General features: G+C 43.9%; 1 protein-coding gene across 2 annotated transcripts; it reads right to left on the bottom strand.

The window, feature by feature from the left end:
• Positions 1-4,015: 4,015 nt before the first annotated feature.
• Positions 4,016-17,272, bottom strand: angel2 (angel homolog 2 (Drosophila)). Of its 2 annotated transcripts, none has more exons than XM_075459404.1 (9): positions 17,030-17,272; positions 13,425-14,248; positions 12,819-13,030; positions 12,242-12,311; positions 11,505-11,926; positions 10,405-10,528; positions 10,199-10,268; positions 9,490-9,620; positions 4,016-6,164 (listed from the first exon to the last, which is right to left on the bottom strand). In XM_075459404.1, the coding sequence occupies exons 2-9, from the start codon at positions 14,239-14,241 to the stop codon at positions 6,010-6,012; spliced, it is 2,001 nt and encodes a 666-aa protein (XP_075315519.1). In that variant the 5' UTR covers positions 14,242-14,248; positions 17,030-17,272; the 3' UTR covers positions 4,016-6,009. The 2 variants fall into 2 exon arrangements, with proteins under 2 accessions (XP_075315519.1, XP_075315518.1); XM_075459403.1 differs by lacking the exon at positions 17,030-17,272 and adding an exon at positions 16,125-16,249.
• Positions 17,273-17,293: the final 21 nt, after the last annotated feature.

Consider the following 17,293-nt stretch of genomic DNA (forward strand, 5'->3'; position numbering starts at 1 on the left):
AGAAGAGAGTGAACCCCCCACAGTTCATGTGAGGCTGAATGTGAGGAAGCTGCAGGGAAAGGACGAGCCGCCGTTCCTCTTTAGGTGACAGTCCTGTGCTCACTCTGCACCACAGCCTGGCTTCTGATTATATAATCTGCTTATGCTCCACTGCCCGTGTTTCAGGCTGCAGATTTATGGAAATAATCCTCCACTTCTCATCTGTGCTGCAGCCTGATTGGACGATGTTCACCTCGCTGTGTGTCCGTAGATTAACAGGATATGTGTGTGTGTGTGTGTGTGTGAGACAGATTCAGTCTCTTTGCTGCTTCCTGATTCTTGTGCATTACAGCATGTTGCACAGGGCTGGGGAGGGACTCACATTATATCCCCTGCTGGGCTGTCTGGAGTCAGAACTCAATGATGAGCGATGAGTTTTAAATGGATCATAAGTCTCCCTCACATTTACACAACTCCTTCCACACCCAAAATTACATTTACATGTACTAAATTGGTTCAAAACATAGTTGGAGAACAGGAAGTACTTTGTGTCAATAGGTAACTTACACTTACGTACATCTGAGCAGACAAGAATCACATGGGGAGTTCCCCAAGGTTCCATCCTGGGACCTCTTCTGTTTAACATCTACATTATCCCACTGGCACAGATTATTAAAAAAAAATAATAATAAACTACCATAGCTATGCAGATGACACGCAGATATACATTACAATGTCACCAGGAGACCGAGGCCCTGTACACAACTTTCTACAGCTAAACAAAAACAAAACTGAGGTAATTGTCTTTGGAGCCAAAGAGAAACGATGTACATGTAGGTGGATGTTGGAGTTCTGGAGAGACGGATGCTGCCAACGAGGTGGCGTCTTTTCCCAGGAGCTCTGTGGTTATTTCAGCAGGAAGACGCCAGACCTCATCCTGCACGACTTGTGACTGAAACAGAACAACTTCTGCTCACTGATCCTCGCTGAGGCCAAAACAGAGTGGCAGAATTCAGTAAAAAGTAAAATGGTTCAATTAAGCTTCTCATATAAGTTTCTCAAGCTTAGATCCCATCAACTATCAACACTCTTTATTCTGAGTAAAGTGCACTTAAAGCTTCTCAAGGTCACAATTTCCTCTCTAAGAGGCTGAAATATATTGACTTTCTGCATAAACAACTGAGCAATACATTCTGATAGTGTTCGGCTTCCCCTGCTGTGGCGTCATCACGCCTGGACGGCCCCGAAAATCAGTTCCTGTGCCTCTGTCACTTCAATTTAATGACAGAGAGGAATCATTTGGCCATTTTAAACTACGTTTATGAGCAGAGTTGAGACAAATGATACAAAACTCTGTCATGAGCATTGTGCTTGTGTAGGGATGTTTTATGCTTTTGGGGGGTTAAAATCTTCAGGAAATCCTCACGCAGCACAAACAATGGTTTAAAGCTGCAGTCTGCAACTCTTTTTCAAGCATAATGCCTGGAACTGTCCGGGGATTCTGAAAGTAGTACATTAAATACCCCAATACAAAAAAAATGAGTTCTCTAGGTCCCCTATATGTCCCGCTAGGTCCCTCCAAAGCCAGCAGGTTTGTTTACAAAATTGCAGACCGGACCGGTAAAAGGTAACCAATCAGGTTACGAGCTGGGCTCTGCTGCCTGTCAATCACCGATTGTGCACGCGCGATACAAGGTAGGCTCGTCCCCACGCTTATTTATCTGGACTATTGAACTTCATTACGGGCTAGTCTACTTACTGTGTCTTCCATGATCGCAAATGACAGGTGAGTTGATGAATGAGGAGTCGTGTACGCGCATCTGGCGTGCACGTAGACGTGCAGGAGTTCTCGTGTGTTTTGATGGGGCGGGACAGGAAGTTGAATAACTTTTTATTTTTCGGTTAAAAAATAAGCATTTCTTGCATTTTGCGACTACGGAGGTCACCAACTTCAAGCGTTCTGATAGATCATGTAAACTCTTAAAATGCCAAAAAGTAGGACTTTACGTATGACAACAACAAATCCTGCAGACTGCAGCTTTAAGTGCTCCACCACCGGTCCACTGCTGCCATCTAGTGGCTGTAAATCACACCTGAGACGCTGGTTCCTCTGAGGATGACGCAGAGAAATCTGGAGAACACAAGTTTCAGGTGCAGCAATCAGCCGTCAGCTTTGAGCCATCTGATGCCAGACTGAGGATGAGGAGCTTTAATGAAGGTCTTCACTGAGAAAACTCGAGTAAATTTTGTGTTTTTAGTCTCTGAGCGGGAGAGAGTTAGAGTTATTTTAAATCCACACAGCGGGTAAAACAGCCTGGATTAATGGAGCTCTTCCTCTGTCCCATCAGTGTGATCATCATGGACATCATTTCAAATTCAAAACCTATTCCCGGAAGCAAGATGTCCAGAAACTGCCTGGTCGACCTTCCTCGCCGCCTCCGGACCTGAGTGGAAGCTTTCCGGCCAGCGTTACCCTCTGCAGTGTTCAGAGGACGCCCGGTTAGATCCACTCCAGCGCTCTGCTGCAGTGCAGAGTGACGCAGGGAATACCAAGAGGCCTGAAACCTGAGCATGCAGTGTTCATGAGCAGAGCCGAGGCAGATTATGCTGCCGCCTGTCATCATCACACGAACACTGGAGAGGCAGAAGAACAGAGACTCACCCTGTGCTTAATCCTCTTTATATCTTCCTTCATTTACAGCCAAATGGACGAACCAGCAGGGGTGCATCACGCATGAACATCAGAATCAAAACATCTCTTCTTCATCAGCCTGAGGAACACAAGCTGCAGCAGAATCCCTGAAGAACAAATACACACAGAACAGCTGCGTCCTTGTCAGAAGTGAAATTCTTTCAGGGCAATTAAAAGGAAAAAAAGCAAACTTTTTGTTGCATATGAGCAAGAAAATCAACAATCTGTCAAACAACAGTGAGGAAAGTGCAGGCTCTCTCAGTTCTAAAGTTTTATGACATAATAAACATTTGGTCCTGATGAGATTTAAAGTTAAATAGAAGCTCAGAGGCAGAGCAACACGTGACAGATTACACGTTTGTTTAAGAAAACCCAAACCAGAAAACAGAAGCAGTGTGAAAGTCCATCCTCACTGCTTAAAGGGGAATTACCTTCACTATCTGATCATCAGTCAGTGTGAGCAGTTCTATAAAAGCTGAAGTTTTCAGGTGTGTGTTAACACGATGCCAAGGAGGAAAGACATCAGCAACGAGCTCAGAGAAGCAGCTGTTGCTGCCCATCGACCTGGGAAGGGTTATAAGGCCGTTTCCAAACTATTTGGAGTCCATCGTTCTACAGAGAGAAAGATTATTCACAAGTGGAAAACATTCAGGACAGCTGACAATCTTCCCAGGAGTGGACGTCCCAGCAAGGTCACCCCAAGGTCAGAAACCCAAGAGCTACATCTCAGACTCTGCAGGCCTCAGTTAGAACATGGTAGCACAGCTTAGGTTTGCAAAGCTGCATCTGAACAAACCACAAGACTTCTGGAACAATGTCCTTTGGACAGAGCAGAGCAAAGTGGAGATGTTTGCTCATGATGCACAGCAGCACGTTTGGAGGAAACCAAACACAGCATATCAGCACAAACACCTCACACCAGCTGTCAAGCACGGTGGTGGAGGGCTGATGATCTGGGCTGGTTCTGCAGCCACAGGACCTGGGCACCTCGCAGCCATTGAGTCCAGACTGATAACGTCCCACAGGAAACCATTACTTCACCTTCCTGCTGCTACAAGCTGCTGGATCAGGGGTTCACTTAGTTTTTCACTCACTGCTTCTGTGTTTTTCTTCAGTAAATAATGACTCAGTGTAACATGTTGTGTTGTTGTCCATCTGAGGTTTTTACTTCATTTTGGGACAGAAACGAAGAACCAGATGTTTCACGCAGTGAAACTGGAGGTGAGAAACAAACCAAAGCTTCCATCAAGCTGCAGACGGCTGACAGTTTAAAAGAAGGTCATTCCTCTTTCAAAAAGCAGAAATCTCAGGCGACATCCTCATTAAACAAACCGCAGCCACGTCTGAAAATAAAGATAATTTATTTACAAACCATAAACATCCAGGCTTTTTTCTTTTTGTGACCATGAACAAGATTCCTCACTGATGAAGGTGAATCATGAATCGTTTAATACAGTTTTAATCAAAACAAGCAGCTGTGAGCGGGACCGAGGTGTGCGTACGTTGGATGTGCGTACGTTGGAGCATGCGCTGGAAACCGTAGTTGCACAGCTCTGCCCACACGCACGATACCCTCTGCGTACGTACGAGCACACAATAACCCCAATGCGGAGGGGTTTTTGAAAATTTCTAGGGGGCGCCACTGAGCCATTTTGATCCGTCCACAGACGATACCCTTTACATACGTACGAGGTCGTCAGGGTGGACGTGTGTGCCAAGTTTCATGACTTTGTGATGATGATAAGGCTTTCAAATCGGAAACGCCATCACACGATTGTCACCGCCTGGCCACGCCCACACCATTCAGAGATTTGAAAAGTTTCTCAAGACTTTTCTTCCCCCATGTCTTAAGAGTAACCTGGCCCAGTTTGGAGCGGTTACCATTAAATCTGTAGGAGTTTGATAAAATGCGAGTTGTAAAAAAAAAAAAAAGACGTTTCCAACCACCAGCAGGTGGCGCTGTAGGTGGATGTCACTATGTTATATGTGCGTGTTCAGGATCCAGCATTCACCGTATGAAGTTTGGGACAGATTGGATAATGTATGTGGGAGTTATAAGCGACTTCATTTTTTATGGCGAGTCATAAATTTGAGGCGTCGCCACGGCCACACCCTTTAAGTTTTGAAAAAGTTTCTCCATGATTTTTTCCCTCCATGTCTTAAGAGTAACTTGGCCAAGTTTGAAGTGTGTAGCATCAAATCTGTAGGACGAGTTCGATCTTATGCAAGGCGTGGAATCAGCTAAAAACTGACTTTCCATCCAAAATGGCCGCCTTCCTGTGTACGTGGGACCATGGCGACCCCAGACTTTTTTGTGCGTCTGGGCATGATGAAGGAGTGTACCGAATTTCGTCATCCCACGCGAAACTATTTATTGAGGGGACCGTTTTTAAGCATCGTAGGGGGCGCTACAGAGTCAATGAGCAACTCCCAAATATATAAAGTTTAGATTCTTTCATGTCGTCGACTGGCAGGTGGCGCTCGCAAAATTTCCTGAGTTTTCGCATACCTTTTGCAAAGAATAAGAATACGGAAGAATAATAATAATCCTTACAGATACAATAGGGTCCTTGCAGTTTCACTGCTGGGTCCCTAATAAAATCTTTCTCCAGTGCATATACAGCCTGTTTGGGAAATGTAAGGAATTATAAATCATCTTTTTAATGATAAAACTAACTCAGATGTGATGAGAATCAAACACTGTACAGAACTTATGGGGATTTAGGGAGTGTTGGCACCACAAAGTGTATTTTTAGGGCAAAACTAACTGTATTTTCCCCACTTTATCAGAGCAAAGTCACCGTTTTACAGCAGCGTCAAAGCTCAGGTTAAAAACAAGACTGATATAAAAATTCATCCCTTAAAAGATTCAAACCCTGCAACAATAAATTAAATGTTCACCCCCGAATCTTAAAGATTCTACATGTTTATGATGCTTATTCATCAAAAAATATCCTCTGAAGAGTGTCTGCCTCCTTCAGAACCATCTTTGGATCCACAAACCCTTTAATTACTTCTGTATTTATCAGGTGAGCACCATTTCTGCCCATTTTCTGAGGAAACTGAAAAGAGCAGATCATTGAGTCCCAAGTCTGAGCAGAGCACCACATGACGGGTCGTACCATCGCCTGCAGCAGACTGAAAAGAAGCTGAGTCATCCTTTCAAGTAGCAGGAGGAGAAGAAGAGCCGACTGTGATCCTGGAAGCAGAAAGTTTCCCGTTGTGTTTCTAAAGCAGTTCACTGGCTGCATCTCTTCCAACACCTCCATCTGTTCCCACTCAAGCTGCCACAGGAGCTCTTCTGATTGGCTGCCCCACGCCAACAGGCCGAGCCCGGGTCAGCGGCGGAGGCGGAAGCCCGCCAGGAGAGGAAGATGGTCCGACGAGTGGCGCCGATTGGGCAGGCCGTTGACTTCCTCCAGCTCCGATTGGCCGACTAATGACAGCCTGCCCAGCAGCTGGAGGCCCCGCCCACCAGGAGGCGGCGTGGAATCTTTGGAGAGAAGAGAAGGAAACAGAAGCTGTGACTGATGAAGGATAAGGGGGGAGCAGCAGGAGATCAGAGGGGTGTCTTCACTGGAATACGTTTCACATCTCATCATGATCAAAATATTCAACTGTGAGGGAAATCCAGAGGGAACGATGTGGCCTAAAAGGACCTAAAAAGGAACGATATGGCCTAAAAGGGAAACGATATGGCCTAAAAGGGAAACGATATGGCCTAAAAGGGCCTAAAAGGGAAACGATATGGCCTAAAAGGACCTAAAAGGAAACGATATGGCCTAAAAGGACCTAAAAGGAAACGATATGGCCTAAAAGGGAACGATATGGCCTAAAAGGGAAACAATATGGCCTAAAAGGGAACGATATGGCCTAAAAGGGAAACGATATGGCCTAAAAGGGCCTAAAAGGGAAACGATATGGCCTAAAAGGACCTAAAAGGAAACGATATGGCCTAAAAGGGAAACGATATGGCCTAAAAGGACCTAAAAGGGAAGCGATATGGCCTAAAAGGAAACGATATGGCCTAAAAGGGAAACGATATGGCCTAAAAGGACCTAAAAGGGAAGCGATATGGCCTAAAAGGAAACGATATGGCCTAAAAGGGAAACGATATGGCCTAAAAGGGAAACGATATGGCCTAAAAGGGAACGATATGGCCTAAAAGGGAAACGATATGGCCTAAAAGGACCTAAAAGGGAAACGATATGGCCTAAAAGGGAAACGATATGGCCTAAAAGGACCTAAAAGGGAAACGATATGGCCTAAAAGGACCTAAAAGGGAAACGATATGGCCTAAAAGGGAAACGATATGGCCTAAAAGGAAACGATATGGCCTAAAAGGAAACGATATGGCCTAAAAGGGAAACGATATGGCCTAAAAGGGAAACGATATGGCCTAAAAGGAAACGATATGGCCTAAAAGGGAAACGATATGGCCTAAAAGGAAACGATATGGCCTAAAAGGGAAACGATATGGCCTGAAAGGAAACGATATGGCCTAAAAGGGAAACGATATGGCCTAAAAGGGAAACGATATGGCCTAAAAGGGAACGATATGGCCTAAAAGGGAAACGATATGGCCTAAAAGGAAACGATATGGCCTAAAAGGGAAACGATATGGCCTAAAAGGAAACGATATGGCCTAAAAGGGAAACGATATGGCCTGAAAGGAAACGATATGGCCTAAAAGGGAACGATATGGCCTAAAAGGGAAACGATATGGCCTAAAAGGGAAACGATATGGCCTAAAAGGGAAACGATATGGCCTAAAAGGGAACGATATGGCCTAAAAGGACCTAAAAGGGAAACGATATGGCCTAAAAGGACCTAAAAGGGAAACGATATGACCTAAAAGGGAAACGATATGGCCTAAAAGGACCTAAAAGGGAAACGATATGGCCTAAAAGGACCTAAAAGGGAAGCGATATGGCCTAAAAGGAAACGATATGGCCTAAAAGGAAACGATATGGCCTAAAAGGGAAACGATATGGCCTAAAAGGAAACGATATGGCCTAAAAGGAAACGATATGGCCTAAAAGGACCTAAAAGGGAAACGATATGGCCTAAAAGGGAACGATATGGCCTAAAAGGGAAACGATACGGCCTAAAAGGGAAACGATATGGCCTAAAAGGAAACGATATGGCCTAAAAGGAAACGATATGGCCTAAAAGGGAAACGATATGGCCTGAAAGGAAACGATATGGCCTAAAAGGGAAACGATATGGCCTGAAAGGAAACGATATGGCCTAAAAGGGAAACGATATGGCCTAAAAGGAAACGATATGGCCTAAAAGGGAAACGATATGGCCTAAAAGGGAAACGATATGGCCTAAAAGGGAAACGATATGGCCTAAAAGGAAACGATATGGCCTAAAAGGGAAACGATACGGCCTAAAAGGGAAACGATAGGGCCTAAAAGGGAAACGATATGGCCTAAAAGGAAACGATATGGCCTAAAAGGGAAACGATACGGCCTAAAAGGGAAACGATATGGCCTAAAAGGGAAACGATATGGCCTAAAAGGGAACGATATGGCCTAAAAGGGAAACGATATGGCCTAAAAGGGAACGATATGGCCTAAAAGGGAAACGATATGGCCTAAAAGGGAACGATATGGCCTAAAAGGGAAACGATATGGCCTAAAAGGGAAACGATATGGCCTAAAAGGACCTAAAAGGGAAACGATATGGCCTAAAAGGACCTAAAAGGGAAGCGATATGGCCTAAAAGGGAACCGATATGGCCTAAAAGGACCTAAAAGGGAAGCGATATGGTCTAAAAGGGAACCGATATGGCCTAAAAGGACCTAAAAGGGAAGCGATATGGTCTAAAAGGGAACCGATATGGCCTAAAAGGACCTAAAAGGGAAGCGATATGGCCTAAAAGGACCTAAAAGGGAAACGATATGGTCTAAAAGGGAACAATATGGTCTAAAAGGACCTAAAAGGGAAACGATATGGCCTAAAAGGGAAACCATATGGACTAAAATGGCCTCAAACGATTCATGACTGAATCCTATTTAGTTTGCAGATCTTTGCAGCAGATAAGAGGAAGCCTACACTTAATCAGACGATGTAACCTGGACCCAGATAAGCAGCAGAAAGAGTATCACTACTTCTGGTTTATGCAGGAGGTGTAACAGGTAAGTGCTCTGAAGAAGCTGCAGTCACTGAGCAGGGGAGAAGGAAAAAGAAATGAGGAGTTTTTCATTTGTTTTCCTGGAAACGCCTGATGTTGGACAGATATAGAACAGCTGCTGCCGTCCCGTTTAGATTAGAGGAAACGTTGGCTGCAGCAGTAAATAAGATGAGGCTGTTCAGCACCAACATGGTCCCTGCGTCCTGTTCTTCTGTATGTACTGTGGTACTTTGACCAAATCATGTCAAACATTTCAGCAAAACCTCAGAAAACTGTGTCAACCTGTACGAAACCAGAAAGGTGATCCTTCAACCTTATAAATCCCACCTTTAACTGTCTGTGATCATATATTATTGAGTTTTCTGAAGGTAGATTTTACCCGGACGAGTCAAACGGAGGGCAAATGTAACACCGCTGCAGACAGGTTGAAACCTTTTAACGTCTTTTAAATAAACTTTTAAATAAAGACAGAAAAAGGGAGAAAGATGGTTACAGAAAAGAGGAAACCGAGGAACACTTTTTTATAGTTTCATTTACTGAAAACAGGCATTTAACTCTCACTATGGACGTCTGAGAAGGAGGTGCGTGCTGCACAGATGAGATATAATATAGATTTAATAAATAAGAATGAGCTTATTTAATAAAAGAAGCTGAGAAACGTGTGTGTGTGTGGGTACCGGGGCTGTACAGGATGTAATCCACCGTCAGGGCCGTGCGTGAGTGACACGTGGTGATCTCAGGCCTGCCGTCAGCCACCAGGTGGTGCTGATAGGACGACTGCAGCTTCAGGCGGTGCTCGATCTTCGTGCTGCGCAGACACACAAAAACACAAACACACACGGTCAGAGACTGATCTGAGGGATTTATTCCACATGATGTTCAGCTCTGTACTTAAAGCTCTGATGCCCACTAACGCCGCACCGCCGGCAGCTTTATCAGCTGATTCAGAGCCTGACTGAGTTACAATTTAACTGAACCTCTCATCGGGGAAGAGCCGTTTCTGTGCTTTTAGAAAGGAAAAGCGCCGTTCCAGGTAATAAAAACAGGAACACAACAATGTCTTTTTAGATCACGGTCGGGTTCAATCACCTGAAACTTAGAGGCAAGCTTCTCTTTCATTTCCCACATTCCTAGCTGAGTCTGTAGTTTCCAGCTACAGGGTTTACAAACTGCTCCTCCTGCCCAGTAAACAACGCTTAGCCTTAAATGTGTCTTTTACACTTTTCTGACCTCACTAAAGGAATAACTGTTCCTGGTGGAGCCGGTTAGGCTGAAGATCAGCAGATTTCCATAAGCGAAGACATTAATTTCACCTTTTTTAACCTGAACATGTGACTCAGTGATCGTTTTCAAAGCATCTCGTGGAGAAAGAGAGCGGGAGGTCACCTGTGAACGTCAGCGGCGGCTCTGGTGGCGAGATCCTCCACAGTCAGATTAGAGATGGCTCCTTCAACAGCTGACAGACACACGGTGGTTAGTTCACTGATCGATAACACAAACAGAAGGACGGAACAACTGATCTGTCGTAACAAAACTGAATTATCTCCTTCGGTTCTGCTCTGAGTAAATCTTCAGCTGGCAGTAACGCTCACCTGTGGGGCTGGTGGGGGGGGGCTGCCTCTCATACTGACACTGAAGATTGATTCCCAGTCTGTGAGACCAGAGCGGCGGTGTGAGACAGCGCTGACCTCTGGGACTGCTTTCCTGACCCGACACCTGCGCAGATGCACGGAAAAAACATAATCAGCCTTTGAGTTTCAAAGCACCGAAACAGAACAGATGTTAAAGGGATAGTTCGCCTCTTTTGACATGAAGCTGTACACTGGAAAAAATGCCCCTCCAAAAATAAGTAAAAAAAACAACAAATAAAAGACGTTTTTGCTTGAAATAAGCAAAAAAATCTGCCAATGGAACTAGTGAAAATCAGCTTGTCCAGATTTCTTGAAATAAGATGTGATATTTGGGACTTTTGAGTTAAAAGTGATCTTGAAATTAGATTAAAAACCTCTTCAACTGAAAAAAAGCTTGTTTCATGTGAAATATGACTCAAAACAATTTGTTTTCAAGACTTTTTCATTTAACAAGATATTCCAGATGTATTGTATGAAAACAAGTCCCTATATCTGGCTGAAATGGTACTTGTTAGGCAGTTGTGTCTTATATTAAGTGTAATGAGATACTCAATGAGACAATTATACTTGGTAAGATTTAGATTTTTTCCAGTGTATGACATCCCATATGAGCAACATCATTTATGAACATCTTCTTACCCCCTGCTGCGTCCTGTGAGCCGAGTTCGCTTGGCGATATTTTCTCAGTGTGCGGCTGTCGGCAGCAGGCAGTGATATGAAGGGAGAGAAAATAGGGCCAAGCGATTGTGAGGTCTGACTTTTTCCTGGAGAACGATTTTGTGATGCAAATGTATTACTCTGTTGAACGCATATTGTTTTGAGAAGCAAAACGCTTTATTTTTTAAACCCCAGAGAACTAGCCGGACTACCTTCATCAACACCAAAACAAGGCTGGAACTCTGCTCACAGGACGCAGCAGGGGGTAAGAAGATGTTCAGAAATGATGTTGCTGATATGGGATGTCATACAGCTTCATGTCAAAAGAGGCGAACTATCCCTTTAAAAGTGTGAAACCTTTACTGAGCTTCTGACTGATGAATGAGCAGCTGTGTACATCTCACCATGCCGACCTGCAGTCCTCGGTAGTCCAGGCAGCCCGTGGTCAGGAAGCTGTACAGAGGACTCTGGGGAGCCGAGTTAAAGTCCCCACAGAGCACCACCGGGTTTTTGGAGCCGTCAGAGAGCCGGTTTATCTCAGCCAGCAGGATGGCCAGCTGAGCCAGCTTGATGTCCCCCCGGCGAGGGTTGTAGAGGAGGTGAGTGTTGGCGACGCAGACGAACGAGGAGGGATCCGACCGGCTGACGCCGTCGTTGGGCTGCAGCAGCACAACCAAACCCACGTTGTCCCGGTCCAGGAGGGCGTCGCCATGCCGGAAGAACTCGACCGGAGTGGAGGAGAGGAGGGAGAAGCGGGAGGTTTTGAAGGAGAGGGCACAACCGTCTGGTTTCCTTCCTGTGCGCTTCTTAAACTCACACTGGTATCCTGACACACACAAAGAATGGGAATAAAAAGTTTACAGGGCGTAGGTCTGGGCTTTGTGTGTGTGTGTGTGTGGGGGGGGGGGGTGGGGGGGGTGGCTCCACCTTAACACCTCTGACTGCCACCTTTCTACTGACTTTGACGTTTTTTACCACCTCAGAAACATCAAACAGACCAGGAGAAACTCATCCATGCATTCATCTCCAGTAGACTCGATTACTGTAACGCTCTTTTAACTGGACTTCCCAAAAGGAGCATTAAACATCTGCAGCTCATCCAGATAAACGTACACACAGAGACACAAACAGGAGTCCGTACCTAGTGCCTGTAGAGCAGGTTTAATCTGGTTCTCATAGTGGTCCTCCTGCACTTCCTGAAGACACACGATCTGGAAAAGAGGAATTTTTTGTTCATTTGTGTTAAAAATATCCAAAACTATGTGTTTTTTTTACTTCTGATTTGTCCCCGTTACAGCTGGAGCACACAGTGATACAGAGTGTCTCCAGCTCTGTGTTAAGTGTAGTTTATGTTTCATTAGAACAATCTCCTGCTGGAATGAGGTTGGTCCAGATTAGACCCAACAGCCCACACTGGGTCAGAACATCAGCATCTCAGTTACTGACAGTTTGAAATCCCCGTCACGGTCAGAAATGAACGGTTTGGGTGGGATTAAAGACTTCGAATCTGAAAAGTTTAATCATAGAGGGAGGCCTCTCCTGACAGCAGAGTGACGGGAAACTAAAGTTTTAAATCCCAAATACAGATGAACACTTTTGTTTCTGACCGTGAACGGGGATTTCACCTGACGTTTTCACCCAGTGCCACCATCAGAGGTCCTGAGGAGGTCCTCCTGACTCCTGAGAGTCCAGCAGAGTTTAACTCTGATCCCACTCACATCAGCGTTGTGCTGCTGGATCTCGGCCAGCAGGTTGGGCAGCCGGTAGTCCCAGGACAGCACGCCGGGCTCACAGTGCCGGTACAGATAGGAGTTGTCGTGCAGCAGCTCCTGAGACAGGATGTTGTAGGACATCACCGAGAAGTCGAACGCTGTGCTGACACCCGGTGGCTGGGGTTCAGTACTGCACAGCTCCCACCGCCTGCGGAGAGCTGAAGGGAGAACATGGAAGAAAAATGCCTTTTTATAAATAATCCAGTGAGCAGTTTGTTGGTTTTTTAAGGAGGTCTAACAAAATGACTGAGTGAGTTATGAATTTAAGATCTTTTTAAAATCCTTCCCGTCACGATCCAATAAAAAAGGTGGAATTCAGGTTTCAAATTGACCAATTTCAGACAGAATTTTAGCACAAACAGTTAGCTAGTTAGCTTTAGCATCCTGTGAGCTGGTTTCAGGCAGTCTCACAGAAAATGAAAATAATTTAGACTTGTTTAATCTTCACAGAGAAGATTTAGCAGAACTGACTGCAGACTTGTTGCTTCCAAAGAGCATCCTTTGAAATGAGCCGAGTCTTTTTAAAACTGGGAGGTGTAAAGTCAAACCTACATTTGCCCGGCAGCGAGGTCGCAGCTGGAGGAGTTGGTCCGTTTGCTCCGACCGACTGCCACGGGTCTGCAGGGTGAGATGGGCTGGAAGACTCGGAGAGAAGCCCCGTCCACTTCCCCCCATCCTGCTGTTGTTCCGCCTGCCCCGCTGTGTCCCCGCGGAGCCCCCCCGGCGCTTCAGAGCCCCGGCCTTTGAACCAGGCATTGGGTTGCGAGGGTTGTTTTGGAGTTCCATCTCTGCTGTCTTTTCTCTGCCTGTCGTGATTTCCAGTTTTAGTCCTTTCTACATGTCTGTCTCTGCTGTTTTCCCAGCTGCCGACTCTCTCGGGACCGTTTTTTTTGTCTCGACTCGCATCCTTGAAGCGGTCACTTGGTCGAAGGCTGCCGTCCTTTCTGAAATCCTGATGATGGTGCTTCCACTTGGACTGTCCGTCCTTGGCTTTGCCTCCTGTTTCCTTTGGTTCTCCTCCTCTGTGCGACTCCTTTTCATCTCCACTTTTCTTACGTTTGTTCGGGGGTTCTCTGTCCCGACGCTCCATCGTGCAGCCTGCAGAGGTGTGGAAGGAACACCAACCACCGCCGATGTTAGAGAAGTTCCGAGGGTGCAAAGCGAAGCTCTGATGGGCTGGTAGGTGGGAGTGGGGGGGTCGAGGAGGCCAGGGTGGAAACCCCTGAACAGACCACCATGGATGATGGGAGGGGACTAACTGGGGGAGGAAGGAGGAGGCAGCGCTGCTCCTGAAGCCGGCCTGGCGGAGAGCAGGATGGCCTCGGGAAGAGAAGGAGGAACCGAGGGAGCTCAGCCGGTGAAGGAACATGGAGCGGCTGGAGGCAGAGATTTAAAGGTTTACCACAAAGATCAACATGTAAAGCATGAAGAAACATTTTGAAAAACATAAAAATACTAAATATCATCCGGTTTAAGCTTCCAGCTTTTTGAGAATATGATGATTTCTGTATATTTTGGTGCAGATAACTTTTATTAAAACTGCTCTCTCATCACTTTGGATAAGAGGAGCTGAGAGATGCATCTGGACCTTCAGCTGATCCATCTGCTGTTGGCCCAAGCCTCATCAGAAATGGGCTCCATGGAAGGGTGGCTGTCAAGAAGCCGTTCTTAAGGAAGGGAAACAGGGAGAAAAGGCTGAGCTGTGCCAAAGGACACAAGAAGTGGGCTGAAAATCAGTGGCAGCAGGTCTGATGGAGGGATGAATCCTCCCCAGAGCCCGGAGCTCAACATTACTGAAGCAGTGTTTGGTGGGATGGCTCAAGACTTTTGAACTGTAGTACTTTGGTACTGTATATGCAAAAATATACATGTTTAAATGACTCGTTAATCTGTCAACGATCTTACCGACTGACCAAATTCTTAATCAATCTATCAAAATGTAATTTAAAGTTCCTCGAGCTTAAAGTTTTATAATAATTGCTTTGAGACCAACCATCCAAAATCTCTCAGATATTCACTCCACATCTATATCGATTATTTATTTTTTTAAATCAGGCAGTTAAAGGGAGGCAGAACTGATGAAAGGATAAATAATTTTTTTTTTTTTAATTAACCAAGTAGCCAAATTAACCCTTGTGTTTACTCCCCTTGTCCTATGGGTCAAAAATGACCCGCCCTACCAAAGCCCCAAAATAAAGCAACTAAATTTAATTATAACTCAACTCAAACCAAACTTTATTTATAGAGCACATTTAAAAAACAACCGAGGTTGACCAAAGTGCTGTACAGGATAAAAGCTGCATTAAAGGTAAAAGTGACTCAGATAAAGCTACCGTTCCAAGCAGTTAAAATCAATAGATACTAAAACACAGTGCAATAAAATAGAATAAAATAAGTTCAAATAAAATACATTAAAATAAATATAATAAAGATATAAAACAAATCAAGGTTATCAGCCAAGAGTTTAAATCCCAAATCTATTTTGTATGATGAAACCACCTGTTATGTATCTATTAAACTCAATTCAATACATTTTTATCATGTATTTTTTGTTACACAATACAAAAATCACCAGTTTTCAGGATTACACTTTTTTTTTATTTTATTTTTTTAACCACAAACCAACTGTCAGTTGGACCAACAAGTTTTCTTGTTTTCTCAGTTTTCTTTTACATAATATTGCTATTATATAAATGTGAAGTAATTATATAAATGTGAAGTAATTACTTCTGAATTAATTATATTGAAAGGGAAAAAAACAGTGAACTTTTTTCTGGTTTTTAAATGTTTTTATAATTCACGGGTCAAAAATGACCCAAAAGACAATCTTTGTACCCTAGTGGTGTACAGCCCACATGGAAACATAAACAAAAATAAAGTCTGACTTTTTCTAATGATGGGGTCCCTTTAGGAAAATTCATAAAATTTCAAGTTGGAAAAAGATAGTTTAAGGTATTTTTTCTACAGCTAAACATGGTAGTGGGTCACTTTTGACCCGCAAGACAACAGGAGGGTTAAACTTTCGCTTTTGATAACTTACTGGAAGGAAAAATTTTATTATTATCTTTGTATTACACGTTTTCGTAAAAAAATATTTTTCTTTGAATATGCAAATGAGAGCATTAAATACAGTATATATGAGGAACTTAACGTTAACGACAGAGTTCAACTCCTCTTTCAGGGAACAAAACGAACATGAACGTTAAGGTTTCGGTATTAACGACCTCCAGCAGCTAGCTCACATCCACTTACTTCTCCTCACGGCTGGAAGACACATCTTTTATGTTTCGACTTGGACGCATGTGTATGAAATATGAGTGGTGAGTATTATTGAGGTTTTTTTCAAACCAAAATCCAAAACAAACCGCACTCGGTGTCCCCAGAATATGACGTAACGTTACGTAGAAATTAAGCGCCGAATCCGGTGGTACATTCATTTACTTCAGCGGTTTTTCTAATTTGTTAAATAAAAAACAATCTATTGCTTTCATTTCAAGTCTGATAATTGCATACATTCTGTGGTCCAGTACAAATAAATAAACAAAGATTAAGTGCAATTTACGACCAGTCAAACAGTCATTTACCACCGCTATAATATGTTAAACCCTAAATTTACAGAATGTTACACAGATATTTGAGAATCTGACAATATTTTTTCTCCAAAGTCCCAAATTTTATTCAGTGGTTTTATAAAGTAAAAATAACCAGATAAAGGACCCTTGAAAAGACACCTTACCGTTAAAATTACGATCCTCCGATTGCGCTTTTACGTTAATATTAGAATTTCCGAGGGTTCCCAAAGTTACCACCCGGTCTCGCGTTTTCCGCTTCTTCTTATGGTGGGGAATGTAGTTTCGTATTCCGTTGCCTAAATTAGAATTAGCAGCTAACATCAAAATAAGAACTACAACTTCTCGGTGTGACAAATAAATAGGTCCGACTGAAAACCCCAACTGGCCTTGATAAATTCATACATTTCGATTTTGAGTGCGTCGACCGTAAATGTAAAAGATTTATAATTCAGCGACGATCAGAGGTAAATACTGGACAAACTTAATAATACGCCACATTTTGTCAGGCATTAAAAACGAACAAATTTTCGTAATGTCATCGTTTGTAAAGAGATAATGGAGGAACGAAAAGGTCATTGTACTTACATAAAAGCGAGTCTTCTCTGGAAAACAGCTGTGTCGTAAAAAAAAAAAATATTCCTAAAGATATAATGTCAGCTTTTACCGTGTGACATTTTCTGCTCTTCGGCGTCGTTAAAGTCTGGACTGAAGCTGTCAGAGGGGGATTAATGTTTGGCCGGGCGGGTGAAGATGACGAGCAGACGGGTAAAACAGGGGTTTGGGTACATAATGTACTCTGTGTGCCTCTGAGTGTGTGTGAACACACTCCGCCGCGCATCACTCAATTGT

The sequence above is a fragment of the Odontesthes bonariensis genome, chromosome 24 (genome assembly GCF_027942865.1).
Source record: "Odontesthes bonariensis isolate fOdoBon6 chromosome 24, fOdoBon6.hap1, whole genome shotgun sequence".
In the NCBI taxonomy this organism is placed as follows: Eukaryota; Metazoa; Chordata; class Actinopteri; order Atheriniformes; family Atherinopsidae; genus Odontesthes; species Odontesthes bonariensis.

Coding starts and splice junctions, on each gene's coding strand:
- angel2 (XM_075459403.1), bottom strand. CDS start 16,174: ATGCGTCCAAGTCGAAACATAAAAGATGTGTCTTCCAGCCGTGAGGAG. Junction 13,031..13,424: donor GACCTCGCTGCCGGGCAAAT/GTAGGTTTGACT, acceptor TTCTCCCTTCAG/CTCTCCGCAGGCGGTGGGAG. Junction 12,312..12,818: donor TCCAGCAGCACAACGCTGAT/GTGAGTGGGATC, acceptor CCTCTTTTCCAG/ATCGTGTGTCTTCAGGAAGT.